The sequence below is a fragment of the Cnephaeus nilssonii genome (assembly GCF_951640355.1).
Source record: "Cnephaeus nilssonii genome assembly, chromosome: 7".
Taxonomy (NCBI): Eukaryota; Metazoa; Chordata; class Mammalia; order Chiroptera; family Vespertilionidae; genus Cnephaeus; species Cnephaeus nilssonii.
Window position 1 is genome coordinate 69262294 of NC_137078.1, and position 22070 is coordinate 69284363.

At 41.4% G+C, this 22070-nt stretch overlaps 1 protein-coding gene across 1 annotated transcript in view; it reads right to left on the reverse strand.

Moving 5' to 3' along the window:
* The window catches only part of FAF1 (Fas associated factor 1), a 354542-nt gene that overhangs the window by 274569 nt on the left and 57903 nt on the right, over positions 1-22070 (reverse strand). Inside the window, exon 4 of the mRNA XM_079776926.1 lies at positions 10453-10658. Coding sequence (XP_079633052.1) covers positions 10453-10658 — 206 coding nt within the window. The remainder of the gene's footprint in view (positions 1-10452; positions 10659-22070) is intronic.

Consider the following 22070-nt stretch of genomic DNA (forward strand, 5'->3'; position numbering starts at 1 on the left):
GGACCTCATTGGGTTCATATTCTTTGAGACTCTTTGTGCTTCCTGGATTTGTTAGTATATTTCTTTCACCAGGTAGGGGAAGTTTTCTATCGTTATTTTTTTTTTAATATTTTATTGATTTTTTACAGAGAGGAAGAGAGAGGGATAGAGAGTTAGAAACATCGATGAGAGAGAAACATCGATCAACTGCCTCCTGCACACCCCCCACTGGGGATGTGCCCGCAACCAAGGTACATGCCCTTGACCGGAATCGAACCTGGGACCCCTGAGTCCGCAGGCCGACGCTCTATCCACTGAGCCAAACCAGTTTTGGCTCTATCGTTATTTTTTCACGTAGGTTTTCAGTTTCTTCTCCTTCGAGCACCTCATAATGCGAATGTTGATACACTTGAAGCTTTCCCAGAGGCTCCTTACACTATCTTCTCATTTTTGGATTCATTTTTGTGTTTGTTGTGCTGATTGGGTGTTTTTTTATTACACAACACTGATTTGATTTTCGGCATCCTCTACACTACTCTTGATTCCCTGTAAATTATCCTTCATTTCTGACTAGTCCTTTTTTATGTTGATGATGATCTAAGTTACTTGAAGTTCTCACAAAGTTCCTTTAGTATCCTTATACTCTTTATCTGGTATTTTGCTTGCTACCATTTCATTTAGTTCTTTTTCTGGAGATTTCTTGTTCTTTCATTTTTGACATGTTTCTTTGTCTCACATTGTGGTTGCTTCTCTGTGTTTGGTTCTATGTATTAGATAGAGCTGCTATGTCTCTGGAATTGGTAGAGTGGCTTTGTGTAGTAGGTGTCCAGTAGGGCCCAGGGGCTCAGCCTCCCCAGTCACCTGAGCTGGGCACTACAGGTGCACCCCTCTGTGGGCTCTATGCACTGTCCTGTTGTTGAGCATTGATTGCTATTGGTGTCACTCAGAGGGATTGACCACCAGGCCTATTGGCAGTGTATACCAACTGCAACTACAGCAGAAGAGCTGTTTTGCAAGAGACACCCCATGGAGCAGGACTTGCTTCAATGGGGCTTTGATGCTCACTGGGTTCGCCCCTTGAATGTGTTACTCATGGATGTGGCAGGATTGTAAATTGGCATGGTGTGAAGCTGACCTCCAGGTGCACTGGCTCTGGAGCCTTCTGGAAGGTGCAAGATCAGCTACTGCCTGTGCCCTGCCTGGGGCCATCAGGCATGAGCTACAGAGCAATTTGCTGATGGCTGCTACTTTTGATGGGCTTGGAGGTACCTAGGAGAAGCCAAGCTGTGAATCTTGGGAAGGTGGTGCTAGTGCCAGGTCTGGGACCACTTATGGAGAGGTATGGAGCCAGCTGCTGCTTGTCTGGGAGATTTTTGGAAAGTCTGAAACCTGAGCAAAGACAGGGCATTCATATGGAAAAGTCACAGCCAACAGCTTGAGTGGGACTGCAAATTGGGTCAGGCAGGGTTTCAGGAAGTCACCAAGGCAGGGGACTACCAAGATATCCCTCCTGATGAACAACACACCAGAGATTTCAGACTAACCCATTCCATGCCTTTGCCCCTCCTACAGTCTCAATGTGGTTTCTTCCTTAATTCACTAGTTGTAGGGCTTCCATTAAGATAGATTTCAGGTGGTTCTGATGATGGTTATTCTCTATTTTAATTGTAATTTTGATGTGGTTGTGGGAGGAGGCAAGTGTAGCATTTACCTACATTGCCATCTTGACACCCCTACTAGACTAGGTTTTACAAATCCCTCCAAACCCACTAATCTCCATGAACCAAGAAGTCATTGATTCTGTTGTGTCAATTTTCACATCTACTAGTATAACATATAAAGCGGTAATATGCTAATTGTCTGTTACGGTGTCCCAGTAACAACCAATTTGCATATTGACAGACCAGCAGGGCATGGGTGGCCGGAGCCAAGTTCCTGGGGGTCTGAGGAGAGTGCCTGACAGGAGACCGGACTGCAAAGAAGGAAGAGAAAGTGGCCATGAGGAACTATTCCAATCCCCCTGCACAGACACCCTACCCCAGCCCCTGCACCCCCGGGGAGACGGGAAGGCTGACCAGACGGGGAGAAGACCCAGCCTCGGGGGTAAGCTGCAGCCTGCACCTTCGACTCCCGATCTCTTCCCCCACCACTCCCTCCACCCCCGCCAGGGGCATCCACAACAATAGCATGCTGGCGACCACCTGTCAGCGCTCCTGAGGCACCCGGGGCCCAGGGCTTGCCACTGCCAGGCCCCCTCCACTGAGGCTGGGCCCGCCTCTCCTCCCTACAACTCCAGACCCGGGTGGAGGCAGGCCTAAGCAGGCCCAGGGTTACACCCTTCCTCCCCGACAGCAGCAGCGCAGTCTCCGCAGCTAAACCCACCCTGGGGGCGCAGCTAAACCCACCCTCCTAGCCCCCCTGGCTCCGCCCTGGCCCGGCCCACACCTCAGTCCAGGAGATAGGAGCCCCGCCCTAAGCAGGCACAACTGCAAAACAGCCAAATATAATTTAAAGAATGGCGCCAAGCGGGAAGGTTTGACAATTACACCCTCTTCAGCCTCGCCGCCCCCCTAGCGCCCCCCTAACACCTTGCGCCCCACCAGCGCCTCCAGGGACAACCACCACTACAGGGATGCTGGCCAGAGCCCGCCCCTCCGAGGCCCACAGAACCCTCTGCAAAGCTTCCATAACTACAGTCCCAGGAAACAATAATGCCCTCCTCCCCTAATCAGCACCTGATACCTGCAAGGGTACATGTGGGCTTAAAAATAACAATCCCTTCCCATTTAGACATCACTTACTTATAAAACATTTCTAGGTTTATTAGCTCAGAACCTCCTCATGACAACCCAGTGAGATAGGCAGAGAAGAGATTACAATTCCCATGGTATATGCATATGTATTCAGAAATGAAGCTCAGAGAGGAAAAGTGTCAAGCCCAGTGATTCCCAAGGTGCAGCACATGCCCCACAGTTGGGGCAATTTGATCTTAAGTGGGGGCAATTCGAGAATGAGTTAACAGTGAATTTTTTGCATTTCTTATGGTTCTAGGGGGCCTTATCTACAGCGTATTCTACATTTAAAAAAAGGCTAATATGCAAATGACCGAATGGTGGAATGACTGGTCACTATGATGCGTGCTGACGACCAGGGGCAGACACTCAATGCAGGAGCTGCCCCCTGGTGGTCAGTGTGCTCCCACAGGGGGAGCGCCGCTCAGCCAGAAGCTGGGCTCACGGCTGGCGAACACAGCGGCAGTGGTGGGAGCCTCTCCCACCTCGGTGGCAATGCTAAGGATGTCCGACTGACGATGTAGGCCCATTAAGCCATCAGTCAAACATCCCCCCAGGGCTCCCGGAGTGCGAGAGGGCACAGGCCAAGCTGAGGGACCGCCCTCCCAAGTGCACGAATTTCGTTCATGGGGCCTCTAGTCTACTAGTATAAAATGTGGATACAGATTCTGGCTATCTTAAGGCAATGTGAAAATAAGTATGTCAATGAGCATAAAAGGGTAGAGGCAGAGTAAGAGGAGGGAAGGGAGGCATGAACCTGTCACTAGCAAAAAAGGAGAGATTCTATTTAAGTTAACTTTGAACTAAATGAAAAATATAACCCCCAATATATGCTCAGTGCTGCATATTCCTCATCATTCCTCCAGACACACCATTATCGTTCCTTTCTCTGTGCTTTTCCTTGCCTAGAATAAACTTCCCCTCACTTTGTCCACATAACATATTTTAACTTATATTTCTTTCATAGCTTAGTCCCTTTCTGAAATCTTTCCTGAGCACCCCCACAACTCTAATTATTCCCTTCCCATACCCTCAAAACACCAGCTAAAATTGAATTAATTACTTCTTTTTCAATATCCTCATAGCACCTTGTGTGTACTTCCATATAGAAATTGTTTCATTGGAAAGATTATGAGTTCTAGACTCAGTTTAAGGCTGAATTTGTGGTTCAGAATTCTCAGTTTATTCATCTTTGAAACAGGGATAATAACGTCTGCCTCACAGTTGTTGTATGCGTTGTATAGAAACTGAGAGCTGTATAGGAATAGTGAGCATAGTGATTGCTGTATAGTGGGTAATATGAGTATGTATGTGTGAATAAATGAGTGAATGAACAGATAAATGTCCTTTATTTCCATGTATTCTTCCCACCTCCTATCCAAATATAGACCATGGGTTCTTCTGAGATAAGGACTCATCTTATTTATACTCCAAGAACTTTAGCATAGTTTTAAGCCCAAAGTAATAGACAAATATGTAAAATAAAATGATCTATCTGATTTCTACAAAAGTCTTTGTAATTTACTTCCTAATTTTCAGCAGTGCTGCTAAATATGAGACCTTGGTAAAGTAATGTGTTATTTACTATTATAGCCATTACTATATATGTTCCTTTAAAAAAGGAAAGAGCTATTTTAGAATATTTCAAAGAAAGAATCAAAAATTATAGGGAAGTGTCAAAGAAAGAAGAGACTGAAGATGAATGGCAGGAAGTATAGATGACAAAAATAAATAAATCAAGGTTCTGATCTTCACTGCCTTGCTTTAAAGATAAGACAACAAAGGTGACATGAGGGATTAAAGTAGTTGAGAGAACATTAACTTTAAAGGCTTTCTATAAAACAGCAATATTAAACTATAAATAAAACTGATAATAGCAGGGAATTAAGAATGAGAAAAGGGCAAAATACTCATTTTGTTCTTTCTATACTTCTCTATTTTAAAAAATTTTTACTCAAAGCACATATTTTAAAATATAAGGCTAAAGAAACATTTCTAATCCTATCTAATAAAGAGGGAATATGCTAATTGACCCTCAGGCCATCGCAAAGATGACGGTGCCCACAGCCAATAAGGAGGGAATATGCTAATTGACTGCCCTGCCCTCAAAGATGGCGGTGACCACAGCCAATAAGGAAGGAACATGCTAATTGACTGCCCTGCCCTCAAAGATGACGGTGCCCACAACCAATAGGAGGGAATATGCTAATTGACTGCAACGCCCTCAAAGAAAGCTGCACCCAGTCCCCTCAACCCCTCTGGGGCAGCAGGCATATGGCAAGGCCTGGGGGCAGGCCTGGCCGCTCCACGCACCTGCCTCTGGAGTCCCCCAGTCCACTTAGCCCCCCAGCCGCCCAGGGCCAGCCCGAAGCGCAGGCAAGCCTCAGATGGCGGCTGCCTAGCCGCCCAGGGCCACTCGATGCTCGGGTGACCAGGGCCAGCCAAGGCTTGCGCTGCCGGCAGTGGCAGCAGCAGAGGTGTGATGGGGCGTCGCCTCCTGCCCCTGAGGGCTCCCAGGCTATGAGAGGAGACAGGCCGGGCTGAGGGACACCCCCCACTCCAGTGCATGAATTTTCATGCACCAGGCCTATCCTCTCTAATAAAATGGTAATATGCAAATTAATCATCACTCCGCTACATAAGCCACGCCCACCAGCCAATCAGGGCGAGTATGCAAATTAACCCCAATCCAAGATGGCTACAGCCACAGAGAGCAAGGTTTCCCAGGTAACAGAGCAAGCCAAGCTTTCCATAGCCGTTGCAGGCCTAAGCCTCCACTCAAGCTACAAAGTTTCAATTATAGAAGGTAAACAAATTCAAACAAATGGTAGCAGAATGGAGCTTGAGAGAGCAGGCCAGGGTTGCCGGCGGCAACAGGGGAAGCAAAGCTTTCCGCACACCCTGGCCGGGCTCACCCGCTTAAGGCTATAAAGTTTCAATTGTAGAAGGTGAATTAACTGCCACAGAAATGGCTGCTGCCCAGAAATGGCTGCCGCCCCAGGCTACAAAGTTTCAATTGTAGAAGGAAAATAAATTCCACATACCAGGGCCTCCTCTTGGGTTGCCAGGGGGCGTGGCCGGCCTGCAAACCACCACAGGCCCCTCGCTCAGGCCGCCCCACACCCTAAGGGAACCCCCACCCTTATCTGTGACACCCTTCAGGGCAAACCAGCTGGCCCCCACCTGTGCACCAGGCCTCTATCCTATCTAATAAAAGAGTAATATACAGATTGATCATCACTGCATCACACAATATAGCTGCCCCCATGTGGTCAAAGATCCTTCCCCCATGTGGACACAAGATGGCCACTACAAAATGGCCAGCAGGAGAGGGCAGTTGGGAGGCACCCGGCCTGCAAGGGAGGGCAGTTGAGAGGAACCAGGCTTGCAAGGGAGGGCAGTTGGAGGTGATCAACCCTGCAGGAGAGGGCAGTTAGGGGTGACCAGGCTGGCAGAGGAGGGAAGTTGGGGGCAAACAGGCTGGCAGGGGAGCAGTTAAGCATCAACCAGGCTGGCAGCAGAGTGGTTAGGGGGTGATCAGGCTGGCAGGCAGAAGCAGTTAGGGGCAATCAGGAAGGCAGGCAGGCAAGCAGTTGGGAGCCAGCAGTCCTGGATTGTGAGAGGGGACTCCTGGAGGGATGTCCGACTGCCCGTTTAGGATCGGGCCTAAACGGGCAGTCGGACATCCCTCCAGGAGTGCCAGATAGGAGAGGGTACAGGCTGGGCTGAGGGACAACCCCCCGCCGTGCACGAATTTCGTGCACCGGGCTTCTAGTAGTATATAAATAAACTATACCCATTAAGACCACAGTTTGAGATGCTGCTTATTTAAATTTTTTAATGATTTTAAATATAATCTAGGGAGTACATAATTGTTGGCATAGAGGCAAAAGACACTTGTAAATGGACCAAAGAACAATGTTACTAATGCACAACATTTGCTGTCTTTCCTCCCTAAAAATACAAGCTATGATTGTCTTTTCATACTCCCAACATCTGTACAAGGCAGATAAGATTGCTGCTCTTTCCTTCTTTTCACATGTTCTGATAACAAAAACCAACCTTTTATATAGTGCTTACTACTCATAAAGAGTTGCTAAGGTACAGAAGGTTTAAGGCATGTGCCAAAAATTACAGTTAATCTAAGTTACAGAGTCAAAACCAGAAACTAAGTTTACAAATTCAAGACAAAAATTCGTTTGAAATATCCTGAACTATTTTTTCAAGCTCAAAATGCACTTGCTAAATTAAATGTCTTAACTATTTCCACAACTCAATATGATTCTTTTAAACTAAAATGTATCCAATATAATAAAGATGGTTTTCAGAAATTAGATTAAAAACAAAAAGAACAAAAAAATAAGGCAAATGGTTCAACTAATAACAGACCTATTTTTCTACTATATTCCAGAAATGGAACTAAGGCTATGCTGAGTAAACCCAGCAAAAGTAAGTTTGCTGACAGAACTGATTCAACTAACTTTATTAGACAAATACTTGTTTGTAGGTTAAATCCAATTCACTGCTAGATCTTATAGTATAATACACAATAATTCCTACCCTCAATATCACACTACTTCACACAAGATAGTAATTTCATAGAAAAACCAATAATTTAAAAAACTTTTTTTAATTTATTCAAGATTTTAAAAAAATAGGTTATTATAATAAAATGAAACTGCAGCAACAAACAGAACACTAAAAACATTAACAGACCAATACAATTGCCACTAGGTGTCACTCTGATATAAAGTTCTTGGCTGTGTTTAGGCTTGCTTTTATACTTGGTCTTTTCCTGATCTTTCCAATAACATGGAAAACTGCATTTTCTTTAGAGCATCTTTTTGCATTTTTACACTTATACATATACAGAAAAATTAGTATTTATCCAGTTCTTTAATTAACGGTAAGTGGAACTATATCTAAAAACTAACAATTATATTACAGGTCACAAAAACTGCAATGAGTATATTTTTTAAATTTCCTATGGCAGATGAATTAATGTACATATAAATATACACATATACTCATTTATTGAGCCATTTAATTTCTCAACAGGTACTGCTTGGTGCCAAACACTGTGCTTAGAGAGAGAATGTGTAGAAGAATAAGACCTAGTCTTTAACAAGAGAAACCTGAAACATAAAGAATAAGGTATTTTAAAATCCATTTTAAAAGTCTCTATTACTTTTTATGGAATCATAAGAAACAAATCAACTTAACTATGTCCATGGAAGTCAAGAAAGGCTCCATAAGAGGAAAAATTTTCATGAGATAATCAAAGATGGAAAGGACAAATGAAATAGAATATAGGAAATAGGAAAAATCACTGAAAGATATATAGAAATATTTACACTCTAGAAATTATGTAAAATACAGACAAGTCTATGGGGAAAATATAGTCTCTTTTAATAAATCATGCAGGGAAAACTGGGTATCTACACGCAAAAGAATAAAGTTGGACCTTTACCTTACACTATACACAAAAATTAACTCAAAATGGATTTAAAGACTTAAATGTAAGATCTGAAACTATAAAATTCCTTGAAAAAAACTCCACAGCATTGGTCTTGGGACTGATTTATTGGATATGACACCAGAAGCACAGACAACAAAGATATCATACAAAGTGAGACTACCAAAAATCTTCTGTAAAGCAAAGGAAACAATCAACAGAGTGAAAAGGCAACATTCAGAACAGGAGAAAAAATTTGCAAACCATGTATGTGACAGTTCATATCCAAAATATATAAAGTCCTACAGTTCAACAGCAAAAAAGTAAAAAACCCGATTTAAACATGGGCAAGGGACCTGAAGAGACATTTCTCCAAAAAAGACATACAAATGACCAACAGGTATGTGAAAAAATGCTCAACATTACCAATTATCATGAAAATGCAAACCAAAACCAAAATGAGATATCATCTTTTACCTCATAAGATGGCCATTATATTTAAAAACAAAACAAAATAATAACAATTAAAAACTAAAAACCAAAAAACAGCAGTGTTTGCAAGGATGAAAAGTTGGAATCCCTGAGCACTATTGGTGGAAATGCAAAATGAAGCAGCTACTATGGAAAAAGAGTACAGAAGTTCTTTAAAAAATTAAAAATAGAACTAACATGATCCAGCAATTCCACTTCTAGGAATTTATCCAAAACAATGGAAAGAAGGGTCTTGAAGGAGATCTGCAATTACATGTTCACTACAGAATTATTCACAATAGCCAAGAGGTGAAACAACCTAACTGTCCATCAACAGATGAATGAATGAAGAAAATGTACATATACATACAATGGAATATCATTCAGCCTTAAAAAAGGAGGAAATCCCATAATATACTACAATACAGATAAACCTTGAGGATATCATACTAAGTGAAATAAGCCAGACACAGAAGGACAAATAATGTATGATTTCATTTGTATGAGGCATTTAAAGTAATTAAACTTAGAGAAACAGAAAGTAGAATGATCATTGCAAGAGGCTGGCCAATGGGGAAAATGGAAAGTTGTTCAGTGGATACAATGTTTCAGTTATGCAAGACGAAAATGTTCTATAGATCTGCTGTACAACAATGTGTATATAGTTCACAAAACTATCCTGTACACTTAAAATTTTGTTAAGAACATAGATCTCATGTTATGTAGTTTTTTTTAACCACAATTTTTTAACGGGATATACAGGAGAATAATTGGGGACACAGGGATGGGCATGGGGAGAAATGGCTGGACTAGGAGAGGAATCTAGGCAGAAGAATGAACAAGTACATAGGTCCTGAACCTATTTAAAAAAAAAAAAACTGAGTAAGTCCATTACAACTTAGACATAGTGAGCTATAAGGAGAGTGATAATAGATGAAAACTATAAATGTAGCAGGGACTTACAGCCATGTTAAAAGATTTGAATTTTTAAAAACAATGGAAAGTTTCTAAATGGCTTTAAGTAAAGGATAACAATCTGATTCATGTTTAGGAATGATCATACTTTTAACAGCCTTGCTTTTCTCTGTAATAAATTAATAAAATTAGGAAAGAATCTCCTCAAAAAGGAAAAAAGACAAAATTTCAGAAATATCTGATATTTAGATTTAAGGTAAAACTATATTAAAATAGAAATTAATATAATTTCTGGTCCTACAATGAATATGGTTCAAAAATCTAAATATGAGTTCAACATAGCTTCTTTACAAATGGCAGGCATACACTTTGAGTTTCCTTTGAAAGAATAGTACTGAAGTATTTATCCAGCTGGCAGAGAGAAGGAGTGATAAAAACATGTCTTATTTCTTCTTTCATAGTATGAAAAGTGAACTTCAGCTATAAAGTCCTATATGCAATGTACCTAATAATTATGGCATTTAAGCTCCTAGATGTTTGATTTGCATCTGTGCTAAAACAGCATCATATACCATTCCATATATGTGGAACAAAAAAATTAATCTCAAATTTACCTCAACCTCAACACAGTATTTAAAAATAGAGCAAAATAATCTGTATGAGAAAAAATGATTGTGTTTCACTGACAAACACAAACTATTCTTTCTTTCCCATCCCATCCCATTCGCTTTTTTTTTTTTGTCCTTGTTGGCAGTCAACTCAAAAGAAAAAATACATCAACTGAATATTTACCTAATGAACTATTAATTTATGAAGGCTTTGTGATAGGGAAAACCTTACCAACAGTACAGCTGTCTTCAAGTACCACATCAACATTTCTGTCTCGGTATTCAACCCTGAAGTCCAGCATCCGAGGTTGTCTTTCTACAATTTGCCTAGATGGCATTACAGGTCGAAATGCCGAGGAGGAAGAGGGAGCAGGAGCTGGAGCTGGGTGACTTGCTGGATCAAATGCAGGTCCTGATATAGTTTCATTTCCATAGTCACTGAAATATTAACATTTAAAAAAGGATTAACATCAACCAAATCATTATGGATTACCACTAAGAACCTGCTCCATATGTTTTCTGTTCTTCCTATCAAATTTAGCTACCTTTACATCCACACCTAATCTTAAGTTCTACTTTCTCCACAAAATCTTTCCAAATGACTGTAGACCACATTATTCTGTCCCATCCTTCTTTTTCTATGTCTATCAGCAGTATCATACATAGCATTTGCATTTAGATTTTTGCCTTATGTTGTTATGATGTTGGTAAAACATTTTTTTTAATATATTTTATTGATTTTTTACAGAGAGGAAGAGAGAGGGATAGAGAGCCAGAAACATCGATGAGAGAGAAACATCGATCAGCTGCCTCCTGCACACCCCCTACTGGGGATGTGCCCGCAACCAAGGTACATGCCCTTGACCGGAATCGAACCCGGGACCCTTGAGTCCGCAGGCCGACGCTCTATCCACTGAGCCAAACCAGTTTCAGCAAAACATTATTTTAAACTCTGTGAATTAAGAACAGTATCTTTACTCACACTCAAAACAATGAATCATTATTTGATTGATTAACTCTACTTTTCACAAAAACTACTTTAAAACTTCACCTTCCTTAACCCTCCATTCTCCCCATCTGACTCCTCAGTCATAAAATATATATTTTTCCTACTTTGCAGAGAAAACAGATGCCATCAAGAGAAAATTCCCTTAGCTTTTTTATATCAAATCCATAAACTAACCCACATATGCACACTCTTTCTCTCTTCTTATAAAATAGAGAAGACATCGTTCTATCTATGCAAAATCTGAAACCATCTTCTCATTAGCTTTACATTACGGATTATTATCCCTTCCTTTCCAGTATCTTCAACATCCCCTTATCTTGGATTCTTCTTAAAAACATTTAAATATGCTCCAATATTTCCCTTCTTAAAAAATAAAAATAAAATCCTGGTTCTAAAAAAAATCAATTATATTTGTAAGGATTAAATCAGATAATGTGCATGAAAAAGCTTAGCACAATGCCTGGTACCTAGTAAGATCTCAAACTCAGTATTATCCAAAGTTGTAACTCATTAATGATACTTCTCCAAAATTCCTCATATCAGCTCCCCAAGCCAGAAACCTCTGACATTATCCTTGACCCCTTCTTCTCTCTCAACTCCCACATCTAACTAGTCCTTTCAATGTTACCTCTTAAATATCTTTTAGATAAGTCATCCATCCTCCCCCTCTGAAGCTGTCACCCTACTCTAAGCCACAATCACTTTTTATATTAACTAATGCAAAACTGTCCTATAATCTATCTCCCCTGAATTTCACTCCATATCACCACTAGACTGAAGTTAAAGACAGAAATCTCTTCATATCATTTTCTTCAATACTCCCTCTGCTCTTCACCTAAATAATTAAAGTGGCATACAAGGTCCTGTATGATCTGAACCTATCTACCTTCCCAGTCTTATCTTGTGCTATACTATCTCCATCTCTCTACACTACTAGCTATAACAGCCTTTCATTTCTTCTGTCTAACCTTGATTGTGTTTCATTGGCAAACACAGACTATTCTTTCCTTCCCATCCCCAAATTCCATGTTTTTTCTAGCTAATTGTATTTATCCTTCATACCTCACATTGAATGTTTATCAATTAAGAACATATTTTACCATCTCAGGCTAGTTCAAATTCCTCACCACTATCAATAACTATGTATTGAGTTGTATAATTAATCATTTGACATTTAAATCCCCACTAGAATGTAAGCTCCACAAGGGTGAAGCTGACATTGGTGTTGCATCCTTTGCCCTGTGCTCAAGATTTTATATATAGAAAGTACTCAAATATTTGACAAACTAATGAGGAATAACAATCAAAGAATTCGGTTTTTCTCTGACTTAATTTATCATATACTGTCACTTTTTTTTTTTCTCACTGGGAAAAGTAGAAATGAAGGGAACATATGTATTCCTTCCATTGAAACATTATTATCACAACCAGAACTACAAGCTCAGTCTAAAACATTTTTCTTCTCACCCAGAATTTAAGGCTGGAAACCAGAATAGGAACAACCAAAAGAATAAAGAATGACCAAAACATGCCACGTTAAGCACTGTTCATACAATTAAGCAGAAGAAAGTATTTACATTTACTTCACAATATTGCTTTAATCAGTGTTTACCAAATTATAGATTACATAACTGATTTAGTGAATGGTGATATGTCTCTTAAAGAATAGGACAGGACAGGACAGGACAGGACAGGACAGGACAGGACAGGATACGATACGATACGATACAATACGATACGATATAATACAATGGAATAGAAATTATAAGGATGTATCACTTAATACTTAGCACCAAATATTGTTTCATAAAACTTTTTATTCTGGTACATATTTGCACATGTGTATTTTAGATTCCAAGTATTCCTCATTGTAGGTCATAGTCCAAAAGTCTGAAAGTGACTAGCTTAGATCTCACCAGATTCAGATACTATAGCAATCATTGATCCACAGACAAAAATCTACCCTTTCTCCCAGTTGTTAGATTCAAGAAAAGTAACCTTGGAAGGAAGATATGGGAACAGAGAAATTTTCCAAAGCAAGAAAGAATGTCACTGTTGGAATCCAAAATGAGCTCCAAGTATGTATAACTAAAATCTGTGCAATTATGATACTTCATATCTCTAAATTTTGTCACAACTTCTCAGAAACCAAGAAAACAGCTAAAGTTAGTAGGCTGTCACTGACTTGTTTCTTAACTCCAAATTCACCTTTCTATAGTCTATTCTGTGATGCTGGAGATAGGACTCTGCAAAATTATATACAGGTTTACAGTGGTGAGTACGCAAACACAGTTTATTCTTGTACTATTATTTATTAACTATCGTATTATTTTCCATACAAATAACTGTAAACCTACTTTTGCCCCACCCTGTATTTCCCTTTGGCATATTGTTTCCTGACAGGTTCTGCCAATAGGGGACACTAAATACTAGTAAAGATTAGTAATTAGGAAGAGAGGAGGAACAACTTCCTTCTTCCTATTGCATGCATTTCAATCTGTTTACCCCTCAGCTTCATCTCCTGCTTTTTTTCAGCACTCTTATAACCAACTTCTTGACATCTCTTCCGAGATACAAATAGTAGCTGGGCAGTATGCACTGCAGAGATCAAATCCTAAGCGCCAAGGATTCCCTCTGAGCTTCAAAATTCTGTTAATCCCTTCTTCCCAAGCTCTAAGATGGTAACTTCCTGAAGCACTTATTATATCCACGTTATACTTCAGTTTTACTTTTATTGCTCTTTTAGTCTTGTATACCTATTTAACCAATACTTCATTAAAATCCTTCTGTTGAAATACCCTAGTGTGGTTTCATTTTCTTGCTAATGGAGGTGTCCCAGGAAACATAGGATTCAGAAATTGGCTTGATTGTGTCCTTGACCTTCAAAGCACTGCTGAGCACCTTGCCAATGGAAAGTGGGATACCATAACAGGCACAATAATTGATTAAATTATCACTTATAGTTAACTAGAGGCCCGGTGCATGAAATTCATGCACGGGAAGGGGGTGTCTGTCTCTCAGCCCAGCCTGCACCCTCTCCAATCTGGGACATCCCTCTCACAATCCAGGAATGCTGGCTCCCAACCACTCGCTTGCCTGATTGCCCCTAACCACTTCTGCCTGCCAGCCTGATCACCCCCTAACCACTCCCCTCCAGCCTGATTGACGCCTAACTGCTCCCCTGCCAGCCTGGTCGCCCCCAACTGCCCCCCCCCTTCTGGCCCAGTCACCCTTAACTTCCCTACTTGCCAGCCTGGTTGCCCCTAACTGCCCTCCCCTGCCGGCCTGGTCAACCCTAACTGCCCTCCCCTGCAGGCCTGGTTTCCCCCAACTGCCCATCCCTGCAGGCCTGGTCCCCCCCAACTGCCCATCCCTGCAGGCCTGGTCCCCCCCAACTGCCCTCCCCTGCCAGCCTGGTCACCCCCAACTGCCCTCCCCTGCAGGCCTGGGTCCCCCCCTAACTGTCCTCCTCTGCAGGCCTGGTCGCCCCCACCTGCCCTCCTCTGCTGGCCCAGTCACCCCTAACTGCCCTCCCCTGCAGGTCTGATCACCCCCAACTACCCTCCCTTGCAGGCCTGGTCCCTCCCAACTGCCCTCCCCTGCCAGCCATCTTGTGTCCACATGGGGTCGGCCATCTTTGACCACATGGCAGTGGCCATCTTTGACCACATGGCGGCGGCCATCTTGTGTGTTGGAGTGATGGTCAATTTGCATATTACCTCTTTATTATATAGGATTATGATCACATGCCTTTGAAACAAGTGCCTAAGGAGAACAAATGATGATTTGACTCGAACATTATGGTGGTAATAATGAAAACAAAGATTGTGGGCTGGCTGCTTCTGACTCTAATGGAGAGCCTACAGAAGAAAATGGCATATTTAGGAGTTTTAACTTTCACTTCAAGTCATGATAAGAAAGTTACAGAGCTTCTGAAGTGGCCCTTTAAAAAGTTTCTGCCCTAGCAAGTTTGGCTCAGTGGAAAGGTCCCGGGTTTGATTCTGGTCAAGGGCATATACTTTGATGGCAGGGTCAGTCCCCACCCCAATCAGGGCTGGGGCACATGTGGGAGGCAACCAATTGATGTGTCATTCTCACATTGATGTTTCTCTCTGTGTGTCTCTCCCTGCCTCTTCCACCCTGTCTAAAACTCAATGGAAAAATATCATCGGGTAAGGATTAACAAAACAAACAAAAAAGTTTCTTATTTCTGTAATCACAGGTATGCTCCTGTTGAGAATTAGACCCAAATTTTAATTTTGCAGCTTGCATAATTACAATGAAAGTTGAATATACAATTTTTAAGTCTCTTTTGTAAAAGTTAAGGCACTGTTTTGGAAGGAGTGGGACCCTAAGATGTGAAATGGGGATACCTGAGTGGACTCAAATGGTTAGAATACTGAATCCCTGGAGTCTCTCTGAATTTCTTTTGTAAGCAGAAGCAGCTTCTCCTCCCATGACTGAAAACGTTAGCCCACCTCTTGATTGAAAACTGTCAATACCCTTACCTGCAACACTTGCCTTGAAATGGATTCCTTCTCTCAAAACCCACCCCCACCATTCCTATTACCTCCAAAATCAGATCGAGGCATGCTCCAAAAAAAAAAAAAAAAATACAATGTCTTAACTGAGAAGAAAGCCTATATCCAAAAATAATTATAAGATTTTTCATAAATTACATCTACAACAATCTAGGAATTAGGTATGAAAATGAATTTGAAGTGAGTCTGGATAGGGCCAAATAACATGTTTGCTTAAGCAGCTTCAAGTACCTCTAATAGTTTGCTTGTTCAATGAGTAAACCTTAAGTCCCAAAGGAGTCTCCATTGAATAGTTAAAATAGTTAAAACTCCAGAGGATGAAATGCCCAAACTTGCCTGACAAAATGTAGAAGAAATCCAGATGCTTAGAAAATGCAAATGCTCGAATAGATTTATCATGTATAACCTGATTACAGACACATCCTCCTACTACATTGTCCATGAGATCCCAGAGGATATTGCAGTAAAGTATTGAGAAATACATTAGTAAGGGAATCTGCATTCTTGAAAAACCCTGTACTGGCTATCTTCTCTGGGTTGGGAATGACATGGCACCACTGAAAAAGACTCTCTAGTGAATGTGATAAGATCTCAGAGTGCAAAAATCAAATGGCAGAATTTAATAAGAAAAAGATGGAAACAATTAGTTAATGGATAGCATGGACAAAAAGAGGCAATCATGGAGTTTAACCTGCAGAGATCTTTAGTAGTGATCAAATGAAATGGCATTTCTAAATAACAAAATTAAAAATCAGTCTACTAAAATATTACTTGATCTATATACAGTAGAAACCCTAGATCTCACTTTCTAAATCCTAACTTCCCTAACCACAATGGAAAGTCATAGTCACTCCCAGTTTCCAAACGCAAGTTGGTTCAGACATAAAGTCCCTGGTGCCCCCAAAGACAATGCAACAGAGTCACATGTATGTATTGTAAATTTTCCTCCAAGACTTCCCCTCAGAGATCTACAGCCATTTACAAGAGTCTCTGTGTCCTGATTTAAAAAAAAAAAAAAATCTAGATCTTCAGGGAATTACTAGATGCTAATTCTACATTGATTCTAATTTCTGGGGATATAAATTGAAGTTTATGGTGGTAAATGAAATTTGGGCCCAAATCCACCCACAATGGGTTCAATCTGTCAACCTACCCTGTAGTTTTTCACTTAGAGCCTGAATGTATAAATGAAATAGATACTCTTGCCCTAGCCGGCTTGGCTCAGTGGAAAGAGCTTCAGCCTGTGGACTCAAGGATCCCAGGTTCGATTCCAGTCAAGGGCACATTCCCAGGTTGTGGGCTTGGTCCCCAGTAGGGGTCGTGCAGGAGGCAGCCAATCAATGATTCCCTCTCATCATTGATGTTTCTATCTCTCTCTTGCTCTCCCTTCCTCTCTGAAATCAATAAAAATATATTTTAGGAAGGAAGAAAGGAAGGAAGGAAGGAAGGAAGGAAGGAAGGAAGGAAGGAAGGAAGGAAGGAAGGAAGGAAGGAAGGAAGGAAGAAAGACTCAATAACTGGTAGACATCCCATATAGGTTTCCAGAAATCCATGGAGATAGGGTTATTACATAGGGAGGGACAACAGGAAGCAAATGATCTTGCATATACTTTGTTTTTCTCCATAAAACTTGCAAACATTATGACAAGCATTTTGCTTCACCCAGCAGGATAAAAGTCCATATATCTTCATTGACTTTTTTGAAGATTATGCTAACTCTCCTGCTCTTTGTCATAATAATCTAGTCTGGAGAGATCTTGATCACCTGTAGATTGGTCCTGAAGAGCAGAAGTATAAAGTACATTACTTGGATGTTTGGCAAGACACATGCATGCTAGAGAATAGAAGATACATACCACAAAAATGTAAGGACCTGCCACCTTGTGAAGTCTCTGCGGTCCAATGGTCAAAAGCATGTCAGGGTAAAAGACCAGTTGTTGTATCCTGCACTTCCCATCGATGTACATATAACTAGAGGCCTGGTGCATGAAAATTCATGCACTGGGGGGAGGTGTGGTCCCTCAGCCCGGCCTGCCCCCTCTCACTGTCCGGGAGCCCTCAGAAGCAGGAGGAGACCCGGCAATCAGGGGAAGCGATGCCCCATCACACCTCTGCTGCTGCCACTGCTGGCAGTGCAAGCCTCAGCCAGCCCTGGTTACCTGAGCCTCGGGTGGCCCTGGGCAGCTGGGCAGGCACCATCTGAGGCTTGCCTGCGACTCAGGCCGGCCCTGGGCAGCTGGGGGGCTGAGGGGACTGGAAACTCCAGAGGCAGGCACTCGGAGCAGCCGGGCCTGCCTGTGGGCGTGCCTGGCCTTGTCATATGCCTGCTGCCCCAGCAGGGTTGAGGGGACTGGGCGCTGCTACCTTGTGGCTATGGGCGCCACCACCTTTGAGGGCATGACAGTCAATTAGCATATTCCCTCATTGGCTATGGGCGCCGCCATCTTTGAGGGCAGGGCAGTCAATTAGCATATTCCCTCATATTGGCTGTGGTCGCTACCATCTTTGCAACAGCGTGAGGGTCAATTAGCATATTCCCTCTTTATTAGATAATATAACTAAGTTAACTTAGAAAAAAATATTTGGAATGAGAAAGGGAAAAATGGTTGAAAAAATAGGCTGCTAAAGCATTACAGCACCAATCAAAGAGAGTAGGGAAAGAAAGGCCTCCAACTGCCACAGGTTGACCATTTCATTTAGAAGGAAAAAGATCCTGTGGCACATATCCACATTGATAGTTAATGAGTTGGCCAGCTGATCAAGACTTGAATAGAATAAAAGGAAAGTCTAGGAAAGAAATATGAAAATGGATCTTTTAGAATGGACACAAAAGGTTAATATATATGTTTCAAAGGTGAATGTTTATAGGCTATCCACTGAAAAAGGGGCTCTCAATATGAATAAGATGACATTGTTCTGTTGATGTCAGTCAACTTTTTCCCCTTACTATCCCAGGTCTGCTCAGCATATTTATGTACAATGTGCCATGCTAACAAAAAAGGAGGTTAGGCATAGGTATAACATCAACTCCCCATCACTAAGTCTGTATCTGGCTAGGGAAACTACTGCCTAAAATGCAAACAAAAAGACAAATATGGAACCATTTCTCAGGAATCTGGTAATGGATCATTTCTAGCATGGAGGAGGCAATATGTTCTCACTTAAAAAGAGTTTTCTGGATATGAAATTGACTTCCCTCGCAGCAATTCTTCTGCCAGCACCACCAATCATCTGTACTAATAAAAGGGTAATATGCAAATTGGTCAGGACGCCCTCACAGTAACAACCGAACAGCAGGCTGTGTGGGGCGACCAGGCCGGCAGGGGAGGGCGGTTGGGGGCAACCGGGCCTGCAGGGGAGGGCAGTTGGGGGCGACCGGGCCCGCAGGAGAGGGCAGTTGGGGGCATTCAGGCCGGCAGGGGAGCAGTTAGGCGTCATTCAGGCTGGCAGGGGAGCTATCAGGGGGGCAATCAGGCTGGCAGGCAGAAGTGGTTAGGGGCAAGCAGGCAGGCAGGCAGGCAGGCAAGTGATTAGGATCTAGCAGTCCTGGATTGTGAGAGGGATCAGGCCTAAACCGGCAGTCGGACATCCCCTGAGGGGTCCCAGATTGGAGTGGGTACAGGCTGGGCTGATGAACACACCACCACCACCCCCCGTCCCCCCAGTGCATGAATTTCATTCACTGGGCCTCTAGTGCATTTAGAGAATGCCTTATTGCTCTCTGGCTTCCAACACAACACTGGTTCTAACCCAGGAATTCATTTCACAGCCAAATAAGTGTAGCACTAGTATCACTTGCATATACCAGAACTAGCTTGATAGAACAGTGGAATGACCTGCTTAAGAGTTATGGCACAGGTTGGGAGACAACACCCTCAAAGCTTGGTGTTCCACCTGAAAGGATGAGGTATATGCTTTCATCATTGACTAAACACAGTGGTATTTCTCATGCTTCCAGAAAACATGGGTATGAGAATTAAGTGGTGGTGGTTCCTCCTATTATGCCTAATAACTTACCAAACTTTTGCTTAAGTGGTTCAGAGATCATAGTTCCCAGGTATGTAATGTTTTCACAGTTATCCCACTGAATTAGAATTTAAGAATGTCCCTTGGCCACTTTGTACCCTCATGCTACTGAATCAACTAGCAAAGGAGGAAGGAAGTACTAGCTGGAATGACTGGTCCTGATTACCAAGAAAAAAAATAGGCTGCTGCTACAGAATGGACTATTTTCTGTGGCATGTCCAATAGTAAGTGTTAATGGAAAACTATAACCTTTTTTTTTTTTTAAGACAGAACCACTGAGGATTCTAATTCTTCAAGAATGAATGTTTGAGATGTCCCACCAGGTAAAGAATCTTGAGTATTTGAGGTGCTGGCAGAGGAAATATAGAATAAATAGTGGAAGAAGAAACTGGTAAATATCTACCATGGCCTTATGACCAGTAACAGAAACAAGGGCTATAGCAGCACGCATGTGTGTGTGTGTGTGCGCTATACACACACACACACACACACACACACACACTTCTCTTCTTACAGTTTGCATCACACTAGAAGTGATAGCACCATAATAATGGCATCTGATTTTGTTCCAGCATCAGCCACTGGTGTTACCTTCTAACTTCGTTCAATACTTTAAAAAAAAAAAAAGGCTTTTGCATCCTGTCAGATGTACAAGTATCAGCTAAGGAGGAATTCTTTCTCATATGTCTGGGGCCAAATTCCTAGGGCCCTTCCTCTGAAATTCAAAGTTCTGTTAACCTCAACTTCTCCCAACCTGTTTTCTTTTTCCCCACCAGTACTAGGAGGGACTTTGTGACCTTCAGTGGTGAGCAGGGGTCTCTCCCAGGCAGACCTGTCCTGGAGCAGGCCTCCTGGAGTGGGTGCCTTGGACTCTACACAGTCCTAGCTCTATCACCCTTCTCAGAGGATGCTGCAACTGCAAGTCTACTCTAGCCCTAGGTTCCCTTCCTTGTTGACCAGCAGAACCCACCTCCATCTGGCCCTGGTGGTCCAGTGTTTCCTGGAGTCATTATATCTGGATTGTATTGGTATCCCCTTTTTGTTCTTTCAACCTGCTCCATATCTGTGTAACAGATTTCCTATATGAAATTCCCTCTGAAGTTCCTAGTATGCTTTTTTCCTCTTTACCAAACCCTAACTTTAGGAAATAACTTAACATTTCTAATCAGAGAAGGCTACTGGGTGTGATTGTCAGCCACAAAGAGGGTTTTTTTTTTAAGTTATCACTTGAGAAATTTGCTTACGGGCTATAACTACTCCATTTCAGAATCTAGAAAAGATAATGAATTTAACTAGAGTTTTTCACTAGCAATCAAAAAAACTGAAAGGAAAAGAGAGAGACTATTAGTTAATGAATGAACCTATCAGCTTTCACTAATGTTCAATGGCATCCAAATAGTGCAAGGGCATCCAAAATTGTTGACCCAAAAAAAGTATTTTTAAGATTTTTCATTATAAGATGAAGACTACCATCCTTTAATTTGACCTTCTCAATATTCTTTTCTAATTAATCAAGAATTTAAAATGTAAACCGTAACTTAAAATAAATTTTTAAAATTTTTAAATAATTTTTAAAAGGACACTGATTGGTAAGGGAAAATCTATAGAGAAATCTATTTTAGACCTAATCTTCAACTACAGGAGTATTTTTATCCTTACTCAACTTTCCTCTACAACCCACACAGGTCCTTGGAAGGCAGTGAACAACAGCAAAGTAAACAGGAACTCTGCACTTGTTTATTTCAATTTTTAAAAGTACATCTCATGGTAAAATCTCTAGGTACAAAAAAATACATGTTTAAAAGATAAACTTGTCTTCAGAAAAGAATCAAATATTTTAAATGGGCACCAGAGAAGACAATAAATAGAAACTAATCAGCCAAAATGGATGTTTTCTAAATCAGAAAACATTGACATTTATATATTCTGAAAGCATAATGGTCAAGGTTTGAAAACAAGTCCTGTCTTCTCTAGGTTTTCTCAATGAATTAAACAATAGACAAAAAAATATACAGTACACCTGTCTGGGTAATAAAATAAATATGAACTGATAAGTACCACCCATTTAGTTAATGAGTAAAATTAAACTATTAACTCATAAAATTTTAGAAAACATATAATCGGCTCTCTTTTAGAAATTACTTGTAATTCATTAGCACTTCTTTCTAACAATAACTATCTCCAAAAATAATTTTTAAAGAGACTTTGGACAATATGCTAAATATGTAAAATATTATACCAAGATGTAATAGCTATATATGTACTCACTAGGTG